Source organism: Cygnus olor, chromosome 2, assembly GCF_009769625.2.
Source record: "Cygnus olor isolate bCygOlo1 chromosome 2, bCygOlo1.pri.v2, whole genome shotgun sequence".
Taxonomy (NCBI): Eukaryota; Metazoa; Chordata; class Aves; order Anseriformes; family Anatidae; genus Cygnus; species Cygnus olor.
Genome location: NC_049170.1, coordinates 64930632 through 64953319, shown reverse-complemented (window position 1 = coordinate 64953319; position 22688 = coordinate 64930632). Strand labels below are relative to the sequence as shown.

Here is a 22688-nt window from a genome sequence, read left to right as displayed (position 1 = left end):
GTTTCCGTGATGGCAACCAAGTCATAGCCTTCCCGCTGCACGATGGCTTCCAGCTCGTCCTGTTTGTTGCCCATGCTGCGTGCATTAGTGTAGATGCACTTCAGCTGGGCCATTGCCATCTTCCCCGGCTCTGCCATTGTTCCCCCTGGCACAGCTCCAACAGGCCTTCTTTCAGCCCCATCCCCCTTCTTTCCTAGTTTAAAGCCCTCTCAACGAGCCCTGCTAGCTCCTGGGCTAGGATCCGTTTTCCCCTTAGAGATAGGGACCCGTCTGCGGCCATCAGGCCGGGTGCCGAGTAAAGCGCCCCATGGTCAAAAAACCCAAAATTTCCGTGTTGGCACCAGCCTCTGAGCCACGTGTTAATCAGGTGGGCTTTCCGTGTCCTCTCGGTACCCCTCCCTGCTACTGCAGGGATAGATGAAAACACCACCTGTATTCCCGCTCCAGCCACTAACCGTCCCAGTCCCCTCAAGTAACCCATTTGATAGCCTTCAGGCTTCTCTCATCGATATCATCACTGCCAGCCTGGACTATCAAAAGAGGGTAGTAGTCAGAGGGGCGGACCAGCTTGGGAAGCTTCCTGGCAACATCCCTGACCCTGGCCCCAGGGAGGCAGCAGACTTCCCTATGGGTAGGGTCAGGTCAACAAATAGGGCCCTCCGTTCCCCTGAGAAGGGAGTCGCCTACTACGATCACCCTTCTGTCTTTCTTGGTGGAGGCAGTCTTGAGGCGTGGGGTCGGCTTCCTCGCCCTAGGCATCCTCCTGGGTAGACTTTCTACCTCGTCCTCACCCACTGGCCTCTCAAGCTCCAGGGCCTCAAATCTGTTGCGTAAGGGGACCTGGGAAGGTGGGGCCGGTAGGGGGGGGGCGTTGCCTGAAAGGTTGACCAGGGACCTGTCTCCATCCCTCCTCAACTTCTAGGTCGCCACCCTCTGCCCGACAGCGACAGGGCAGGGGGTCCATCCCCATTTGGGGTGTCTCACCCCGGTACCTCTCCTTCAGGCCCTGCAGGGAGTCACTCCACCAGTCTATCTCGCGCTCACACGTCCTGATGGCCCTCAACCTCTCCACCTCCTCTTTGAGTTCTGCCACCAGGCGGACCAGGTCGTCCACCTGCTCGCAGCTCACACACACGGCGCCTCTGCCTCCCTCAGATGGCAGCAACAGGCTCAGGCAGTCCCTGCACCCAGAGACCTGAACTGCCGCATTGTTGATCAGGCGGCCAGTCTGGGTGGCCACAGACTTTCTAGTGAGAGTGCTCTGCCTAGTGAAGACCATCGCAATCCAGTTAGCAGTCGACAGCCGTTAAAGATGTTGTTCTTATGGGCGGGGGGAAACTCTGCCCTCTCCGCCCTTCCTGCTTGCCCTGCCTGCGCAAACTGCCGCGCCCACCCTTCTGACGCGCCACGCCCTGTTCGGCGCGCTCCTGGTCGCTCGCGCTCCCTAGGGGCTGCTTTTGAACGGCCGGGGAGGGGGCGCTGCTGGCTCCGCCTACGCCTCGTCAGCCTCCCTCGCGGGGGCTGCCGGGTCCTGGCGGCTCCCTCGAGCGGCCTCGGTGTCGGAAAAAAAGCCCTGCCTGTCCCGATCCCCTGCTCCGCTGCAGAACGCGTCTGTCCCGGAGCCGATCGCCTCGGCAAGAGCTCAGCTTAACACCATTCCCAAGGGCCCTATCACTGGTGACTAAAGAGAACAGATTGGCGCCTGCCCCTCCACTCCCCCTCGTGAGGAAGCTGTAGACTGTGATGAGGTCCCCCCCTCAGCCTCCTCTTCTCCAGGCTGAACAGGCCCAGTGACCTCAGCCGCTCCTCATACGTCTTCCCCTCCAGGCCCTTCACCATCTTTGTAGCCCTTCTCTGGGCACTCTCCAACAGTTTAATGTCCTTTCTGTACTGTGGTGCCCAGAACTGCACACAGTACTCAAGGTGAGGCTGCACTAGCGCAGCGTAGAGCAGGACAAATCACTTCCCTTGACCGACTAGTGATGCTGTGCTTGATGCACCCCAGGATACGGTTGGCCCTCCTGGCTGCAAGGGCACACTGCTGGCTCACATTCAGCTTGCTATCAACCACAACCTCCAGATCCCTCTCTGAGGGGCTGCTCTCCAGCATCTCGTCACCCAGTCTGTACGTATAGCCAGGGTTGCCCCATCCCAGGTGCAGGACCCGGCACTTGCTTTTGTTTAACTTCATGTGGTTGGAGATCACCCAACTCTCCGATCTATCCAGATCTCTCTGTAAGGACTTTCCACCCTCATCCGAGTCCACAACTCCTCCAAGTTTGGTGTCGTCGGCAAATTTGCTCAAAACACCTTCTAGTCCTACATCCAAATCATTTATAAAAACATTGAAGAGGACTGGCCCTAAAATGAAGCCTTGGGGGACCCCACTGGTGACCATCTGCCAGCCTGATGTGGCCCCATTTACCACATCCCTTTGAGCCCTGCCCATCAGCCAATTGCTCACCCATCGTACGATGTTTTTGTCTAGCTGTATGCTGGACATTTTGTCCAGCAGGATCTTATGGGAAACTGTGCCAAAAACTTTACTAAAATCCAAAAAGATCACATCGGCTGGTTTCCTCTGATCAACTAGATGGGTGATCTTATCACAAAAGGAAATCAAATTTGTTAAACAGGACCTACCCCTTGTGAACCCATGTTGGCTGGGACCAATGACTGCATTGTCCCCCAGGTGCGCTTCAATAACTTCAAGAATTATCTTCTCCATAATTTCACCAGGCACTGACGTGAGACTGACAGGCCTGTAATTGCCATGGTCTTCTTGCCCTTCTTGAAAATTGGTACAACATTTGCCAGCTTCCAGTCTACTGGGACCTCTCCAAATTCTCAAGACAGTTGAAAAATAATTGAGAGAGGTCCCGCGATGATGTCAGCCAGCTCTCTAAGCACCGTGGGATGAATCCCATCCAGACCCATGGACTTGTATGGATCCAGGTGGAGCAGCAAATCCCACACATGTTCAGGGTCAGTTGGGAGTTTGTCATTCCCACCATCATGGTCCTCCAGCTCAGGGCACCCTGGGTCCCGAAGCCCATCATCAGTGTTGAAGACAGAGGCAAAGAAGGCATTAAACGTCTCTGCTTTGCCTATGTCCTTATCTGTGAGGTGACCTTCCCCATTGAGTAGTGGACCTATGTTCTCTTTGGTCCTTCTTCTGTTCACATATCTAAAAAAACCCTTTTTATTGTCTCTCACAGACCTGGCCAGCTTCAACTCTAATTGGGCTTTGGCCACATGAATTTTTTCCCTACAAACACGAACAGTGCCCCTGTATTCCTTCCACGTTGCCTGACCCTGCTTCCAGCAGCCATACATTTTCTTTTTCTGCCTAAGCTCCAGAAGATCCCTGGTCAGCCTGGCCAGCCGTCTGCCTCGCCTGCTTGACTTCAGATATTTTGGAATTGCCTGATCCTGTGCTTTTAGAAGGCAGTGCTTAAAGACTGACCAGCTTAAAGACTGACCATTGATGGACACCAATGCCTTCAAAAGCAGTTTCCCAGGGGACCTTGCTGACTAGTTCCCTGAGCAGCCTGAAGTCTGCTTTCACCATATCCAGGGCTGAAGTTTTGGTGGCAGTTTTCCTTCTGTCACCAAAAATTTTAAACTCAACCACTTCATGGTCACTATGACCGAGACGGCTGCTAATTGCCACATTCCCCACAAGACCCTCTCTGTTCTCTAGCAACAGATCTAGGAGGGCACCTTTCCTAGTTGGCTCCCTTAGCACCTGCACCAAGAAGTTATCATCTAGGTGCTTTAGGAACCTCCTGGACTTGCTCATGTCAGCCACATGGTAATCCCAGTTGACGTCTGACAAGTTGAAGTCCCCCATAAGGACAAGGGGAGTTGATCTCGAGGCACCTCTTAGTTCCACAAAGAATAATTCATCAGCATTGTCATCCTGGCCAGGTGGTCTATAATAGACTCCCACAACATCCCCTTTATTTGTTCTTCCCTTAATCCTTACCCAGAGGCTCTCATCTTTGCCATTGCCAACTTGAAGTTCCACACAGTCCAGCCCCTGCTTCACATAAATCACCACGCCCCCACCTCGCCTACCCTGCCTGTCCCTCCGGAAGAGCCTGTAAGCATCTGTTGCAACACACCAGCCACAGGACTCATCCCACTAGGTTTCGCTTATGCCAATGATGTCGTAGCTGTGAGACTGGGCCATGACCTCTAGCTCATCCATTTTATTACTCATACTGCGTGCGTTTGTGTAGAAGCACTTCAAATGCGCCTCCCTGCACCGCAGCACCTTACGGAGCAGACTGAAGGACCTCACTAGCACACAGTCCCTCTGATTCTAGCACACCATCCCTTAGCTTATCACCAGCGGGCCTGGTTTTATCCCTTTCCCACTTCAATTCCAGTTTAAAGCCCTATCTATCAGCCCCGCTAACTCCTGAGCAAAAATCCTTTTCCCCCTCTGAGAAGCGCATCCCACCTGGTGCCAGCAGGCCCAGTGTCGCATAGACCTTCCCATAATCAACAAACCCAAAGTTCCGCCGGTTGCACCAGTCCCAAAGCCACGTATTATGACGAGTCTGCTTGTCAACATCGATCCCCCCTATCGGAAGGGCAGAGGCAAACACAACCTGCGCCCCTGAACCTTTAACTAGTTGCCCCAAAGCCCTTAAGTCCCTTTTGATCACTCTCGGACTTCTCCTTGCTACTTCATCATTACCATCCTGAAAATCCAGTAGCAGGTAGTAGTCGGTGGGCCATACCAGGTGAGTGACTTTCCTAGCAATGTCTCTCACCTGAGCCCCAGGGAGGCAACAGACTTCCCTGTGGGTTGGGTCCGGACGGCAGTACTCAAAAGCTGCGTGGACATTTAGAGTATTCATAGAGTACACGCACATTTCCAGCAAAGGAATGATTTTTCTTCATCAAAAAGTTTCAGCAAACTAGCAGACACTCAGTATATTCACATTAAAAGCACCTCCAAGTAGTAACTAGCTATATCAAGTATAAGCTGGCATACTTTTTTTTTTTTTTTTTTTACAAGCCAGTTTATTTACCTTGTTTCAGGAGTTAGATTTACATCCCCAAAAGCCTTGGAACGCACTGTGTAATCAGAATACTGTAGCTGGCTGGCCAAGAAACACTCTGGACATGATCACATCACCACTAGGTATCCTCACTCCACCTAAATTTATTGAAAAATATTTACACATTGATCATTATGCCATAAACTGCTTTAATAGCATCTTTACATAGAAGAAGAAATTAAGAGCATTACACCACGACAGGGGAATCACAGTAAAAGGAAACTTTTCAAGTGTCTTTTCTTTTTCCCCAAACTTCCATAAACAAAGAAAGTTCTCAGACTGAGTGTGCTGGAGTCCCACAGTGTGTGCGCCACAGATCCACTGCTTTGCTGACAATAGCATCAGTGTTATCTTGAGGAATCTGCAAAAGATTGGGTTAAGATGCCTTGTCATTGTACTTTATTTGGACTGTTGTTTCAAATAAAGATTTTAAACCTCAAGTTCAAGTTTTATCTCTTTACACAAAGCTAAGCTATAATCTCATCTCCCCATCCTACCATCCCTCAGCCCTACATGCACCATGTTACTCCCACATTTTAAACATAAAACTTTTATTTACAAAACAAGAGAAGGTGTCCACTCAGGCATCTCTCACTTTACACCTCTCATCTGACATCAGGCATTACTCATACTGGCCATCCATGACCACAAGCATATCTAAACCATCTAACCCAGGTTACATTAGGATCCTACAACCCTGCTGTCATACTCACTACCATCCACAGAAGGAAAGTTCAGGGTCAGGTTCAAGATCCTATCCTTACATCAACAAAGAATGTGCTTTGAGTCTACAGGCTGACACTCAGTAAAGGAATAAAAAGGGTGCCAGACTCCAGCCCTAGAAGAAGGCTCTGGAAAAATGAATCTAACTTCATCTACACTTACTTTCACAGAAAAACTCTTCAGTATAATAATATTGTCAAATCTGCACAAACATAGATAATATATTACGCAAAGCCAAAAATCGTTTCATTCTATGAAAGCTTTACCTTCTGATAGAAGCAACTACTCCTCTCATTCCTCCCTGCACCTTGGTACTACAACGCTACTCTCAGGGAATAATATAATAGCTCCTTATAGTATGTTTATGATATACAAAACACTCTGACGCCAAAAGGTCAAAACACTTTTATAAGCCATAGATGGTAATTGTGAAGCACAGAAGAGTACTTACATTTTCCAAAAATTGGGTGATCTTTTCTGCTGCAGTCAGTGCTATTATTTTCATTTTAAAGGTTAATAATATCTCCAAAGCAACAAAAACAAGAATTTTGCAGGATCCACTAATAATTTTGTCCCAAACTCTAGAAAAAGAGATGAAAAAGCAATCACCACACATTACTGTAGTCCTTACCTGTTTATTTATCTGCTAGAACAGTTTTTTTTACAATCACCTTTTTCCAGATAATTTTTCTGAATAAGAGCAAATGCATTTGTATTTACCCTGATGTGAATAATTAGACATATTATCAACTCCTCAATCTGTACAGAGTAGGGTGATGGCAAACAAATGTATTGATAGGGTGTGTTCTTGGTTAGAAATGCAACTGTTTGCAAGGCTCAAGTAAATCTTGTTTTAATAGCTTTAACTATGACAATTATTCTACATAGCATAGTAAGGGTGAGAATTTTTCCTAGTGAATAAAAAGAAACACAGTTTACTAGCACACTTAATAAACGCGCTCTTCAAATAGTTAAGTAGATGAAAATTCAAAAGGATGAAATACTGAACTACTACATCTCAAGCAGCTAAATATTCCAGGTCCTTCCTGTAGGAGATATAAATATTATACATCAGCAAGATACATCCATAATGCTCAAATTAGACACAAAGAACAACTATGAAGTGTTTCAATCCACTCCACTGTGCACAGATTCTCTCAGAATTAACGAAGCACTCCTATCACTTCTTTGAAGCTGTGCCCAGACCTCACAGTTTTAAAGAAACCTGAAGAACAGGCCTCCAAAGACTGCAAGTTCTTTAGCAACAGAACTGTGAATATTAAGAGATCCACATTACTAGAACAGCCTGTAACAATTTGAACCCATCCTTCAGCCAGCAGCTCTATCTCTGGCCCAACTCAACAGACACGGGATGAAAGATTATCCAAAACCAGTGTGAAACCATCTGTCAGATGGCAGCTTCTATGGTTTTGCATTATTTTCAGTTCTTGACTTTTAAGAGCTGTGTCAGAAAGTCTGAGGATTACTGTGCTTACTCCATCCAGACACTTGTTAAAAAAGTTTCTCCTTTCCAATAAATGTTTCTCCTTTGACATGAGGGACATGATCACATACTATCCTCCATAATCTCTGAATCCAGTAACTATAATTGGTTAGCATCTTCTGCAGCCCACCTACAAACTTGGATCTACAGGTGTGTTTCTTCAGAAGACAAACATTTTTACATCACCTTTTGTCTCAGAAGAACTTGCACTTCAGCCTTGAGTGCCAAGAGAACACAATGAAGGCATAAACATTGACAGCTGTGTTAAAGAGTTGGTATCACACCTTTAAGCAAAGGCTTTTTTAACTCCTAAAGTGGAATGACTGCTGCTGTTACACATTTTTTAATTTCATTTTTTAAACTGTGACTCAAGTCAAATCTTTGTCAGCTTGATAACCTTCCAACCACACAGCTGGTTTGACACTGCTTTTACCTCTCCATTCCTCAAAAAAAAAAAAAAGACCAGAATTTAATTTATAATAAAGAAGCTTGGAAAAGAATACATAAAATCCCCATGACTATTCTTTAAAATGAAGGAAACAAACAAAAAACCCACATGGATAGATAGGGGAAAAAAGGCATAGCTAATTTCTCTCCCCTTTGCAGTTTACTTTTATTTCCCTGTCTTCATAGGATTAAAAATGACTACAAAACCCACAAGGACAGGAACAATTAAAATTTTGCTTCCTTTGTGGTTCAAGAATCTGAGGACAAGTGGTCACTGTAGATATTACACTGATGTTGATGTCAAGTCTAGAAGCTTTAAGCAACGCTATGAGAAAACTGAGAACGCATTCCTCTTCCACACTGTACAAGTGATTCCCATTTACTTCTAATACATTTTCCTTCTCAAACCTTTCTGTTCAGAACCCAAGCATAGCTCCCCAGGTGCTTCATTGGCATCAGAACTGTAATACAAATGGCAATACAGACTCAAAGACAGGAAAGAATTTTTCAGGTTTCTATTAAACCCCATGTTAGTTTCAGTATAAACCTACTAATTCTAACATACACTACTAAACCTTCTTCCATATTTTGCTTCCAAGTCCCCGACTCTAGTCCCCATAATTACATTACAGTAGGTTACATTTCATGCTCAAAAACTCAAATGTTTTCCTATTATTTAGTCTGATTCCAGAACAAGTATTTTAACACTGGCAAACCAGATGCCGTATCTAAATCACCAGCTTCTAACAAACTTGGGAAGAGGGTGCATTGCTAAGTGGATGAGATGTTAGCACTAACTAGCTGTGTCTGCTGATTTTTCCCCCTTAACATTTTCAGCTATTGGTACTGTCAGCGTGATTCCACCAGTAACAGCAATAATGAAATGACTGTGGCACTGATAAACAGACCAGCAATCAGTACCTTGTCTATACCATAGAACCAGAAACTGCAACAAACTGTGTCAGAAAAATGTTTACTTAGACTAGAAAAAAGTCAAGGCAGTCTCAAGGAAACAATTATTTTGATTATTCTAGCCTAAAATAGCAACCTTTATGCATTGTATCTTTACTGATAGTAACATCTATACTCTACTTTCACTACTTAAATAACAGCAAAAACTTGTGTATGTAAACATCAAGTGTACTGTCAGGGATTATAACTTTTAGCAGGTTTTTTTGATTCTCTCAGAGATGGGAAAACTAACGTATGTCATGCAACCGTGCTTGTAGCCCTACTCAGGACCACTTAAAAAAAAAGTGCACACTAAAGTCATAAAAAACTATAATAATACCATCCTCTGTGATATATAATTGTAACCGATTAGCCACAAGAGCACTCTTGTGGGTGTTTCTTGAACAGTGAAATAGTAGTAAAAACCACAAGGAAAAATATAAAGACATTGGAAGCTATGAAAGTAAAGAGAATGGCAAGAACTATGCAAACGAAGCCACTTAATTTTCACTGAGTTTTTTTTTCTGTAGCCAGGACATGATTTGTATGTGCATGGAAAAACAACATTCTCAAGGGCGTTTCTCAGGTTCCTCAATCACTACAGTGGGGTACTAGAGCAAAAAGCATCCTAGTGTTGCTGCGCTCTCTTTTTCTGAGAAAGTTGTTGTGAACCTCACAGCTTTCCCCCTCCCCCCAAAGGCTACACCCAAGCTGCAGTGTAAGCTTATTCAACCTTATTCCCTGGTTCTGGTCCTCCAGTCATCTGGTGCATAGACGTTTAATGAGTACCACTACTCACTCCTCTGCACATCCAGGTATCCTTCCAATGGGAACAGAAGTGGAAGGACATGATGAGGCACATACAAGTCTCATCCTGACATCATACTGTGATCTTGCACCAGCCACGAAGACAGCTGTGAAGCAGCTCAATTACTTAGACATAGGCAAACAAGTGATTTAAGTTTCTCTGTAGAGCAGAGAAACTGTAGCAGCCCACATCCCTTCCACAGTAAATTGAAGGTATCTTTTATATTTCTGTTGTTTCTACTAAATGACTCATTTTCACAACTGATGTAATTTAAGCAGGACACAGAGATCACAGTTGTAAAACTGCATAAGCTGTACTTAATACCTGCGTTAGTGCCAGTTTGAAAGGCAGTAGGATTTCAGGAGAACTAAAGAATACTTTGCCACAAACAAGTTACCAGAGGCCACTAACCTAAGCCCATCCCAACCCACCAGCTATTACCGTGCCAAGTCTTCAGTGAGGACTGAAAACGTCAGCTATGGATATGATATATGACTGGCAACACTAAGCAATAAAAAATGCCTGGCTTATACACAACCATATCTGCAAAGCTCCACTATTTCTGTTATATCAGAGCAAACTGGCAGCTAAGGTGTAATTTGGCCTGTAGAGCTGAAGCTGCAAAATGGACACCTTGCTTTAACAGCAAGGCTCTCCAGCTGAGGCCCCACACAGCGCCATTTGAAAACTCTCCACACATGGGGCTTCCTGAACAGATGACCAGATACCCAGATACAGAATGCGAGCAAATAGAGCAATGGGGAGTATAAACAAAGGTGCAACTCAGTTTTCTCCCCACTTCAGAGAGAAGTAATCCTTTCTGTCCCTCTGGAGTCCATTCTACAGGCAGGTTCATGTTCTAGGAAGCTGCCTGTCTATAATTCCAGGTGCAGTAACAGAATCCTGAGGATACAGAGCCTTCAGAGTGCCCAGTCTGCTCTACTTTTACCAATGTGGCACCTATAGTACTACTACTAATAGTACTACTACTACTGTGTACGAAACAAGTGATGCACAATGCAATTGCTCACCACCCGTTGACCGATGCCCAGCCTATCCCCGAGCAGCCGGCCCCCCCTCCACCCTGGCTAGCCACCCCTATATATTGTTTAGCATGACGTCAGATGGTATGGAATACCCCTTTGGCCACTTTGGGTCAGCTGTCCTGGGTCTGTCCCCTCCCAGCTCCTGCTGCACCCCTAGCCTGCCTGCTGGCAGGACAGAGCGAGAAGCTGAAAAGTCCTTGGCTTAGTGTAAACACTGCTCTGCAACAATTAAAACATCTGTGTGTTATCAACATTCTTCTCATCCTAAATCTGAAACTTAGCAACCTACCAGCTACTAGGAGGAAAATTAACTCTATCCTAGCTGAAACCAGGACAGTGTTTTTATAGCAGCCACTGAAGCCCTGGAGGTGCTAGAGTAAGATTTCCCCTGAACCTTGTTTCTGCTCAAAGTTTTAAAAGGTGGCAGAAAATGAGACCATTGTTTTCTCTGTACCACTTCTTGCTCAGCTATTAGCAGCATCTATGTTAATGCAGAAACATTATGCTTCTTTTCATTTAACTTGAATTTTCCACTTTCCAAGAGTTTTCAGATGGCAGAATTAGAGAATCCACAGAAGCTTCAGTTCAAAGGCCCTTTGGAGAAGTACCATGCACAAGAATTTTCCCCTTTTAAAAGCTGGACAGCCTATTTCCAACCATGGAATCCTGATATAATGCACTATTTCATGAACTCTGTAACGATCAACCTGGCATAGTATTTATTTATTTTTTAATTAAAACCAACACTCCCAAAATCTTTTTCATCTGGTGGTAATACAGTATTATAATCACTCCCTAAGGAGTGATTTTGGTTAAAAAGCCTGAAAACTAACTACTTTCAGCTGCCTATCACTAAGAGGGGATTTGGAGTTTTAAATCCTAGGAGGAAAAAAGTGTGAAACAGAATAAGCCACTATATTTAACTCCATCCTTTTTACATGTCAATACCAGAAGTGATCACACTCAGATTACCTCACATCAGTAATGAGTGGGATCAAATCAAATTTTGTCATTTCCAAGTCAGCAATAAAGCTAACTTCATACCTTCATTACAGATAAAGATAAGGAAAGCTCATTGCCTGCTTATGGTAACAAGAAGCTAAAATTACTATGCAATTACAAACAGAAAGGGGAAAAAAAGAGCTTGCCTCTGTAAACTGGACTCAGGTAAACAGCCTGCAAAACACTTTTTGAACCAAAGATCATAAGGGAGTTTGCTCATTGCAGCACATGCTTTTAGATGCATCAGGAGTCTGTTATCTTCAATGTGCAAATACTGCTCCAGAATTTTTGGCTGAAAAACGAATTGGAAAATTTTAAGATAAGTAATACCAGAGTGCCCTCCCCTCCATTATTACAGCTCACTGTAAAGCAAGATGTGTCTTTGAAGACCTGCAAGCATAAAAACACACGTTAAAATAATGAACTTACATTATTTTAACTAAATCCTGGTGTTCCAAAATAAAAGTATCACTGATTTTTGCAATTTAGTACTTTAGTAAATAAATAGCCCCAGGTTCCTTAAATTGCTGACCACTAGCAGGATTTCCAAAATATGCACTACTCACTAATGCAAGGAGGTGTTTGAGAGCTTAATGCAATGCAGAGATTAAACCTGCACTAATTACAGCTATCTTCACAAGTAAAATTGAGTTTCATTCACCTCAAAGGTAATAATCTTAGCACGCATAATAAAAACCTATACACAATGCAGTGAAAACAAGAAAAACAATTCTCAGAGCAAATTCCTGTGCAATATAATAAAAGCTGGACATTGATTTCCTGTTTAAGTATTTAGAAAAGGCAACAGAAGAGCATACAAATAGGCTTAAAAATGTGAATAATGTTCATTTTGCTTAAAGTCTAATGTACCACAATACAAATTTTCATAAATTCCAGTGTCTTTATACTTTTTCTCATAATTATGTAAGCTGCTAATAACTTCAGCTTTCAAATTAAAAAAAAAGCACTTCCTTTGTCCATATTCTAACATCTACAGTCTTGGTGCAACTTGTCCATTAAAATAAAAACTTAGGGAGACATCCCTATGTAACTGAGGCACATACCTTCTTTAAAAATGCTCCTCTGTCCTTTTAAAGGAAATACAGTAATCGGTATAGTTGGTATCACCTCTGGCAGAAGCAGAAAAGACTTAAAATGTGTTTTTGTGTTTCAAGAACAACAAAGGACATACGTAATTTTCTGCAACAGGTTTTCATTGATTGCCAGAGCAGATACTCATATTTTTATATCAGTGGATATTAACTAAAATGTTTATCTTTTACGACTATTTGAAGAATTACAAAAACTTTTCTATAACAAAGGAATTTTTATAAGTATGCATTTGCTTTATAATCACTTTATAAAGCAGTAATACAGAAATGCAAAATTAACGTTCTCTGAGAGCATTTGAATGATCAGTGACAAAGTCCTGTTACACTTTTAATTGTAACTTAGTTTGTAACATGCTGTCTTTCTGAAGACACAAAATACCCTGCTCCATTTATAAAGCAAAACAATTGTGCATTGCCCCACTGTCATCCAGTGAACAGCATGTGAATGCCAGGGATGCAGCCAAAAAAGCAAAAGACCTAAGTCAAGATGTCCTGAAGTTTGTTATATCTTTAATTGTTTAACATAAAGAAAATTCTTAACTGAATGAAATATAATTCACCTAAATACAATGTAAGCTTCAGCTGACTTAAAAAAAATAAAATAGTCAAAACCTACAATGCAACATTAAAAAAATGGTTTTGTTTGCTATTTTAGACAAAGTTTCCTCCAGCAGAGTACAATCACAATGCAAAAAGCACTGCTCCTGCCAGAACATAATCCATGGATGCAGCCTCTGACATTGTGGTTACCTCCATACACTGCAACTTCCAAAACGCCCAGCATGCACGCTTTCTATGACTTCCTTCTCCCTTACTTACTGCTCTCCTCACACAAAAAAAAAATCATTCCCTTACCAGTTGTTGCAATGCATCTTTGTGCTTGCTGTTCAGCTGATTAACAAAGCTACTGACAAGCCAATAGCATTCTATAGGATCCTCCACCATTTCCTCCATTGCTTTAGCAATAGCAAGAAACACTTCATCTTCTGGCTCCTGGAAAACAAATCCAAAAAAAAAAAAAAACCTAACTACAAAGAAGTATGAGAATACCTGATTTAAGTTATTCTTACATTCCTTTTCCCTACTCTTTGCAAAACCAAAGTGGAACCAAAGTATGCAAAGATAGATACTACCTGTTCTGACATTCATAAATAAAGCACTGGGCAACAGATGCATTATAGTGACCAGATACCTATTAAAGCAGAACAAATAAGACTTGTCTTGCTTTTAAAACCAAGCAGACAACAGGAATTTGGAAAAAATCTGATCCAAAGTTCTCAAATATTCTTAAATGAGATTACCTCCTAATGGCATAGCAACATTCCTACTTCTATGCCCCACATTAATTTTTTTACTACATAGCAGCAGATATTTTCATCCTTTTCCTTGCCAAACATACCCCTCAAACACCTTTGCCATGGGTGTTAGCTACACAATAGCTAGAAAGAAATATCTTTTCCAGGTGATTATTCCCCACAATACAAGACTAGAGCATGTGGTGGACATACTATCTTCCTTTCTCCAGAGGGTACACTTTCCTACCAAAAGGTACCAGCATGACTAAAAAACAATTACTGGTATGACTGCACACAGGATAGAGGTGAGTTAAGTCTAAATCAGCCAGACCTTATGTCAACAACTAGCTCAGGAAGCCTCTCAACTGGGAAGATGCATCAGGAGAGGCATCATACTTGCCCTGTGTTCCTTAAAGTTTTCCTTAAGCAGGCAGTACTGACTACATTAGGACTTGGGGTAACAAGTTAGATGCAAATCCACGGTCTGTCCTCACGTAACCATCAGTAGCAGTAAGCTGTAGTATCATAAGCTTTGGTGCAGATTAGAATTCATGCAAAACACATCGATAGTCTTGAGCAGAAACAAGGTTCAGGGGAAATACTGCTTGGATATGCTTCTGTTACATAGACGGCTGCAACGCACACATCCCCCTAATTAAGCTGCTTTCAGATGCAGAACATGTGCAAATCATGGAAGCCCACTAAATGACCCAAATATCTCTTCAAAATACCACCTTCATACTCCCTCTGCCTCCACTGAAAAACATCTGCATTACTATCAAGCTGTAATAAGCTGTAACCTTTTATAAGTTTAAGGGGTCAGTGTCTTCACTGAAAAGAGGCTGGCATAAAATGGAACAAACGTTTTCTGCAGCAAAACGAGCATAACTTTCAGGACGAATAACAGTGGCTCTGCTAACCCTCATCTCTATTAAATCTCATCACAGTACTGAAACTATCTAGTACTCTGGAACGCACTGACAAAACACTTGCTCAGAAAGCAATACTGCTCTAGAAAGGATGAACTTTTAGAATATTCTGTCAAGGAAATTTGTCTACAGGAAACTTGCAGGGCAGGATGACTGCATTCCTAGGCAATGGCAAGTGCACAAAACACTCTCGCTCCTCCAAGAAGAGGATGCTGCATACAATCCCTTTACTCAAAACACTGCTGGACTTCCTATGTTCACTTTATCTGTCGAAAATACACCCTGCAGAACAGCAAAATAGCCTATCAGAAAGGAAAGCAAGCCTGTGAGCTAATAAAGCCACAACTGGACAAAGGAGTATGTAAATCTTCCATTCCTGGTCAAATAAAAATACCGTGTAAGCTCCTACGTCAAGTTTTGTTTAGTTTGTTTAGATGAAAAATAAAGTAAGCTGGACTACTGTGAACATGGATAAATTAACATTAGACATAGGATAAAATCCACCTCAGCAAGTCCCATGGCTCCTTTCATCACCTCCTCTTTTATAGAGGCTTATACATAATGTCTACACACGGTTTTTATCATCATACGATATACTTATCATCAAAATATACTTTTTTACCCACATGTGAGTGCACTGTAAACCACAGAGTATGTTATCTGACTAAGCCTTGATCAGTTCAGACTAGCCGAAAAAGGAGAACAGTACTTTAAAATCTAGATCTTAAAACAAATTATTTAGAAATATGATGTAATTTGCAACATATTGCTGCTAGTACTGGCTCTGAATTATCCTCATTGTAGGAAAGTGAACAATCTACAAGATCCAGTACCAAGTCATTTTGACTTCATTGCTATGAAGAAACTGTGAAAGTGAAAACTAGAATAAAAAAGGCTAAAAGCCTAGCAGTGGAAGTATATAAAAGACATTTTAAGACATACAACTTTATGTAAGTATTTAAGGGAACAAAAAAAGAAAAGCACTTCAACTAAAATACCTTATTTTATAACAGCACTTCTCTGTTTTTCTTTCCCCTTACATGAATTTATCTACACGTGCTCTTGCTACATGCAGCTCAGTTTCTTACTGGCTTATATCATAAGTTAGCTATATGCTTAAAAAAATATATAGTATAAAGTATAAAAATATAGCATAAAGTTAGCCAGAATGCTTAAAAGACTATCAAAATGACAGCTCACCAAAGGAAACGCCAAGTTTCGAGGCAATTTTCCTGATTCCAGTTGATGTATGCGGAGGAAAACATCTTCCTGTGGGGTAGAATCATTGATAAAACGAATTACACGAAGAGCATGGTGTACATCCCAGTACTGCTCCTTCCGGTAGTTCATCACCGAGGCATGAGATTTATGGTGAGGAGGAATAATTCCTAAAAAGCAGAAGGAAAAAAAAAAAAGCAACTGTAAAGATAAAAAACAGAGTACTCTAAACTCCCTTTCCAAGATATCTGCCTACAAAAATGTAGGACCTGGCAGTGCTATTTTTCTATAAACTTGTTCAAAGAATACAGGGAGAAAACCCTCTAAGAAGGGAAGCTAAGAGAGCACTTTAGCATTAGATTTACAAAAACAAACTATATATTTTAACCAAGCATAGACAAAATCTAAACTTGTACTATTGTTTCTCATCAACTGTTGAGAATTGTTTCTGAAGCTCTTCTATGAATTTTTCAACAAATGAATGCTAATTCTTTTGTACATTACATTAATGTGCTGGTAAGAAATGTCAATACTGGGACAGATGGAAAATAACTTTATTGGCATGCTCTCCCTCTTCACCAAGCTAGCTTTATTTTTCAATTGTGAATCTGACTTGTTACTTGTTTATACCTATCTGTAAGCTTTAATACAGTATTAATTGCATATGTGTGTGTAGCTTCATTTTATTTTGAAAACAAAATGGATACAGAATGATTTTTATATACGCTAGCTGTTTGTGTTCTGAAATTATACACTTCATCTGAGATGACCAGAAAATATATACATGCAATCAACTAATGCAAACATACTGTACATCCCAATCTCATTATTCAGTTTACTGGTAGATCTCCGCTGGAAACTTCTTAGTGCACTGTACCATAGAGATTAATCCTCTCTAAAAGAACATTCAGAAGCAAAATCAATCCCACAGTTGCATATTAAAGATTAAGAGTTAACACCCAAATTTATGCAAAGTTTAAATTAAAAGTTTCAAATTAAAAATGCAAGTTTAACTTTCTCAGTACAGTACATTTTTCTAGTTCCCTAGGAGGAAAAAAAAAAAAAAAACAAACGTATCCAAGTAGAGAGGCAGAAAAAAAGAAGTTGTTTATGATATCCAGAAGAGATGCTCAACATTTCATTCTATCATTCCCCTAACTCAAGGCTCAACCTTGCTATGCACTGATGTTCAGAACAGAACTGTCACTGGCTTCAATAGAAACAAGATCTTAGAAACACCAAAGCAAAAAAATGCCTCTTTCATACCACCAGTGGAACAGAACTCTTTCTGGTGTAGAAACCCATGAGAACAAAATATTCTTCAAAACTCAGTCCTTAAACAGGCTACCTGCTGCTTTCATCTCTCATTTAAAATAAAAATATTGCTGTCAAGTGTTAAACCATGAAATGGCTGAGTTTTAGTATCAAGCACAACAGACAGTAACAACTTATTTCCCAACTGCAAATCCACCTGCACTGCAGAAGCTGGGACAGAGCAGGACATTTCTCACGTGATGCAAAAATAGAGTCAACAACTACGTATGTACACACTGCCAACTGCTTTGCTTAAATAGAGAAGACTACCTTGAGCTGACAGAAAAGAATCTTAACACAGGGATATCTAAAAACCATTTTAGCCTCAACACCATCACGAGTCATACTTGAACAGGAAGTTAAGAGACATCTCTGACATACCATGTAACCTGGGACAGCACCAAGGCTTGGCAGGTGTCTGAAATGATTCTGCTGAGAGGACAGAATCCCTTCTGTTAAAGTATTAACATTATTTAGAGATTTAATACCTCCCACCAGAAATGGACTGGGCTGTTGTTCCAGTCATTTCGGGAAAGAGCTTCTGTATTGCCATTTAGAAAGCCAGCTCTTCAAATCAGTGTTAACACTGTGATGCAGCATAAGAAAATTCCTTGTACTCTGGTCACCCAGAGAGTGCACAAAATTACAGCTTGTGTACTTGAGATAAATTATTTTGAAAGCTTTTAAAATACAGAATCCTAAAAAAAAAAAAAAAAAAAGGCTTTGAAAACCTTCCTCTTGTTTTCTGTGTACTCAGATATTGAGGTAATTTTCCATACAATTAACTCAGATGGAGCTAGCCTAAAAATCATTGCAGTTTATATAATCACATGGATTCACAAATCATCCTATCTAAAACAGTCAAAGATATACCACTTGCTCTGCAGTGAGTTGCAAGTTTGCCGAGAGACTGTATTTTGCTATTACGATTTTGGCTGAAGGATCTTGTACTAAGTTACCTTTCAAACCACCTACGCTATATTTCCTGTTACAAATTCTTTAAAGGATGCTGACTACTTCACTAAGGCCCAGGGTTACAAGATTTCTTTTCATCCTAAAATTAGTGCTCTAACTGCGGAGATTTTTATCAGGTAGGACTACTGCTAGTTCTGTGATCAATACAAAGAACTTCAACTTCTATACTTTACATGTTGCACCTTCTACACACTGCTCATTTACCACCTCTCCCAAAAAAAGGCTTACAAATCCAAATAATCATCATTATGAAGGCACAATTTTTAAGTTGTAGGAAATTGAAGGGGAAAAGAAAAAAAAAAGACAAATATTTTAAAAGACTGTTAAAAATTCAAATAAAACTTCCTAACACATTATTTCAAACTCCATGTGTAGTGCACATGGAGACCAAAAAGAGAAAGAGAATACATTTATTTGAACTTTCAAGATTATGGCAGAAGCTAAAATAAACAAGCATCCTGAAATGGATAAAAAACATTTTTTGTTTATTTGTTTGTTTTCCAACTATTCAATCTGAAGCAAGAGTCATCAATCTTTTTGACTATGAATCACATGCCAAAATCCTCAGATAGGAGATGTTTATAGGAACTGTATCGCATATTCCAGAGAGCCAACAGCCAATGGAGAAGCAGGATGGCTGCAGAGGGCAGAAGATAGTAGCTTGCAAGCCAACCTGCAGACAAATACTGCAGGTGTCTCCCTGACGAAGCAGCATCCCAGGTGTGACCACAGCTGTAGTAATACAACACTCAGCATGGGAGTTCTCCCTAAGCTTTTCAGCAGTGGCATGCTCAGCCACCAACAGTGCAATAGGTCACATTTCTCTTTCAGAGATTCAGTCACACAACCTACCTTCGCAACTGGTCCAGCAGTGTTTCTTTACACTTGGTAACTCTATGGGAACCTCTCCAGATACCTGGTACAGGTCAGAACTCCTGGGCCCTCCACAACCCCTCCTGTCCCCAAGCAGCATCACCTTGTATCCAATAAAAATGACACACTTGACCACCTACTGCAAAGTCATTAATACTTTTCAATTGGTCATCTGACAAATACCCTTCAAAGAAAATTGAATTTTTCTTTTATTATTTATTTTTTATTATCGTTTCTGGGGATGCCATACTTTCTCTCTGGCCTCATAACTTCTTCACTGGCAAATACCATTCAAATCCAGAATCAAAACCAGAAGTAATCTTCAAACCAAGAACACAAAGCTTCTCTTAAACATACATTTCCATAGCTTGCCTACCTTTTCAAGTTTAATCACCACTTTACTCCAACTCAGTTGTGTTTTATTTTAGGAACAGAACTGAAAACCTTATCAAGTATCAGTGACTTAAAAGCCACCTTTTAAATCCATTCCAATAGACTTACTTGGATAACGTTAAGACTAAAATACACTCTTCTCTGTACACTTCTGCAAAAGTTCTCAGGAAGTATGCATGTGATATTAAGCTTTATAACTGCTATTATGCATCCTCAGTAGATGTAAAAATAGACTAAATATGGCAGTAGACAAGAGTACAGAATAATCCATGTCATTAGCACTGAGAAAGAGAGAGCACATTCTACATGCTCATTTCTACAGAGAATCACAGACGTTGTTTCATACCTAAAAGAACCTTCCACACCAGTATACGATACATGGATGGGAGAGGGAACCTTTGACTAAACGTGCAAAGCTTCTCAATATCTGTAGAGAAATAAAAAATTGAAGAAAAATGTTAAATTTTAATATATCAATAGTCCCCAGTCTATGAATTACCTAAGTATGACAAGCAGGTAGAAATCTCCACTTTCATGATTTATTACCAACAAATGCTTTCACCACCTCAGTTGGGAATAGAATAAGCTATATAAACTGTAACAGTATTTATTCTGGAAAATAACATACATTGGCTTGATACACAATAAAACTATAGCTGCCCCAGCTTTCACTAGGAAGAAACTACCATTTTTATAGGCATTTTGTTGCGATGTTGCTATGTCAAAGCAATTAAGCACTCTGTTAAAAGGACAACTCTTCTCTTTCTATTCCATTATAGGCATTCCTCAAAGACCAACAACAATAATAAAATCATCATTTTGAGGTTAGATGGAACTAACAGCATGATACGTATTTACGTACACAGCATATGTACTTTCAGATAAAATTGTTTTCACTTAAGCATAGAGAATGAGAAAAAAAACACGCAAGCACAGATCCTTAATAGTTTTTACAATTCATATCCTCGACTCCTTGAAACTCAAAGGACTGCTAGTACAAACAGAGAGATTAAAGGTAAAGGATGAAAAACTTTAGTGAGTATTAAGCACAGCTGCTACAAACCATCTATTATTCCCTCCCCTACCTGATGCTAAATCACCAAACGAATAGAGGAAAGAGTGAAATTGACTTGCCCAACCGGTCATCTTTCAACAAAATTTCCAGTGACTTCTTCTCTTCAACTCCACGAAATCCCACTTTTTCATAATACACCGAGCGAAAGTTTCTCTGAGAGTCATCAGCCATGATTGATTTCTTCTGGAGAAACAGTAATTCCCCTTTTGAGTTACAAGTATAAATTCCTATTACGTTAAAGTCAAGTACTGCTGCACACTGATAAAAATTGACTGCCTATGACTCTATAGTATTAATAAACTCTACAGAATATGAAAATCTTCCAAGATTTTCTTCATCATATGCTAACATTGACGATCATAAAAATAGATAACTGGACCTAAACAAGATCTAAATATATTCAATTTTGAAACGAAAGACAGTGATTTTTTACACTATTATTCCTGCAGTAAATTACGTTACAGTTTCAAAAAATGCTGAAGCGTCTTTTTTTTAGGTGATTTCATATATTTCAAAACCAATATAAAAATACAGTTAAGAGCCTGACAAAATTTTGGCTACAGAAATTCTAACCACATACAACCGTTATCCAAATAAGTAAAATTCATCAGGTTTCATACTCACCAGACAAGGTAACCAGAGGCAAGAGCAAGCCAGTGTTGGCTTCAGTAACACAGAAGTGACAGCAAAGGATAAGGCTAGATCTGCAGTTTTGTTCTTAAGTTGCAGACTTGAATTAAATGTTCATGTTGTTATCAGACACCACAACACCCACAGTCTTGAGCTTGTCATTCTGGTACTAAAGGGACATAACTGTCTCATCCTTGTACTGGAAACAATGGTAAATTATTGTAGCAAGAACCATGTGTTTCATAACAAACATTCATATTTCAATGCAGCTCAAGCCTTTAAATATCGATTCTCTCCTCTCCTTTGCAGGCTTACAAATACGATAAAACTATGCTTTGTAACTCAAAGAGTTACAAACAACCTCAACTTTTAAGCCCAGTGACAACAGCAAAATTTGGAGAAAAATTATTTGTTTTGAGGGACAGTTTTTACTTCAATGGGTGAATTACATACCGAAAACCTTTCCTAGTTAAATTATTCTTTTCCTTGCTAAACTGAAGCACACACAATAGGAGCACAGCATTTGCAGATATAAGGTCACATTTTTTCAAGCAGCAAACGTATTTAAACTTGTATATGCACTAGACCTATTTGTTTTTCAAACTAAGTCCATTTTGAGTGCTTTGTAGAATCACAGCCAAGACCAACCAGAAAAATATAAAGCAGCAAAGGCCTGAATTAGTGCTGAGATCAGACAAATACCATCTTCAAGCCAGAGAAAAAAATATTTATATTACTTGCAAGACATTCCAGTTATGCACTGTCCCTATGAAAATGACTGCTGGGCCCTTAAATGCATAGTGCATGAATATCACAGTCATTACTTATAGTGCAGCAACGCCTAAAAGCCGAGTTAAGGTGGCACAGACGTTCAATTACCCTTAAAATATTTGTTTGAATTTAATATGCACTACTTAGAAAACATTCAGCCTCTACCATTTGTGGCGAGCTGACAGCACAGTCACAAAACAGGAACAACACATAGAATAAGAGCACCATCTATAAGAAAGAACCGATACAATATTAATTATGATAATTAATAATACCCCCCCTCCTTCCCTCCCACCAGCTAACCCCTCCGGGGACCAGAGCCAGACCCGCACCTCCAGCATCCAGACGCAGCCCCACACGGCAGCCGGATGGCGAGAGGCGCATGCGCGGGCACCGCCCACACAACGGCGGTGAGCAGCGCCGCGCGTGACCAACGGTCGCACTGTGCCCAGTTACGGGGGGGGGGCGGGCACGCGCAAAGAGGCAAAGAAGGATTAAAAACCGGAAGGATTAAAAACTGTTGGGTTTAGACCCAACAAAGAAACAC

General features: G+C 41.0%; 1 protein-coding gene across 8 annotated transcripts; it reads right to left on the bottom strand.

Annotated features, from left to right (window-relative positions):
* Positions 1–5204: 5204 nt before the first annotated feature.
* On the bottom strand, positions 5205–22605 carry TBC1D7 (TBC1 domain family member 7). 8 transcript variants are annotated; one of them, XM_040546903.1, is made up of 9 exons: positions 22474–22605; positions 21365–21569; positions 20800–20943; positions 20012–20092; positions 16093–16280; positions 13524–13661; positions 11703–11848; positions 6250–6379; positions 5205–5436 (listed from the first exon to the last, which is right to left on the bottom strand). In XM_040546903.1, exons 3-9 carry the CDS (start codon positions 20909–20911, stop codon positions 5350–5352), a joined length of 882 nt encoding a protein of 293 aa, XP_040402837.1. In that variant the 5' UTR covers positions 20912–20943; positions 21365–21569; positions 22474–22605; the 3' UTR covers positions 5205–5349. The 8 variants fall into 8 exon arrangements, with proteins under 8 accessions (XP_040402837.1, XP_040402838.1, XP_040402834.1 ...); XM_040546904.1 differs by having other exon boundaries at positions 20751–20923; XM_040546900.1 differs by having other exon boundaries at positions 20800–20923.
* Between the last annotated feature and the right edge of the window lie 83 nt (positions 22606–22688).

Coding starts and splice junctions, on each gene's coding strand:
- TBC1D7 (XM_040546903.1), bottom strand. CDS start 20,911: ATGGCTGATGACTCTCAGAGAAACTTTCGCTCGGTGTATTATGAAAAA. Junction 20,093..20,799: donor GTTGAAAGATGACCGGTTGG/GCAAGTCAATTT, acceptor ATTTCTCTACAG/ATATTGAGAAGCTTTGCACG. Junction 5,437..6,249: donor TCACCCAATTTTTGGAAAAT/GTAAGTACTCTT, acceptor AATCTTTTGCAG/ATTCCTCAAGATAACACTGA.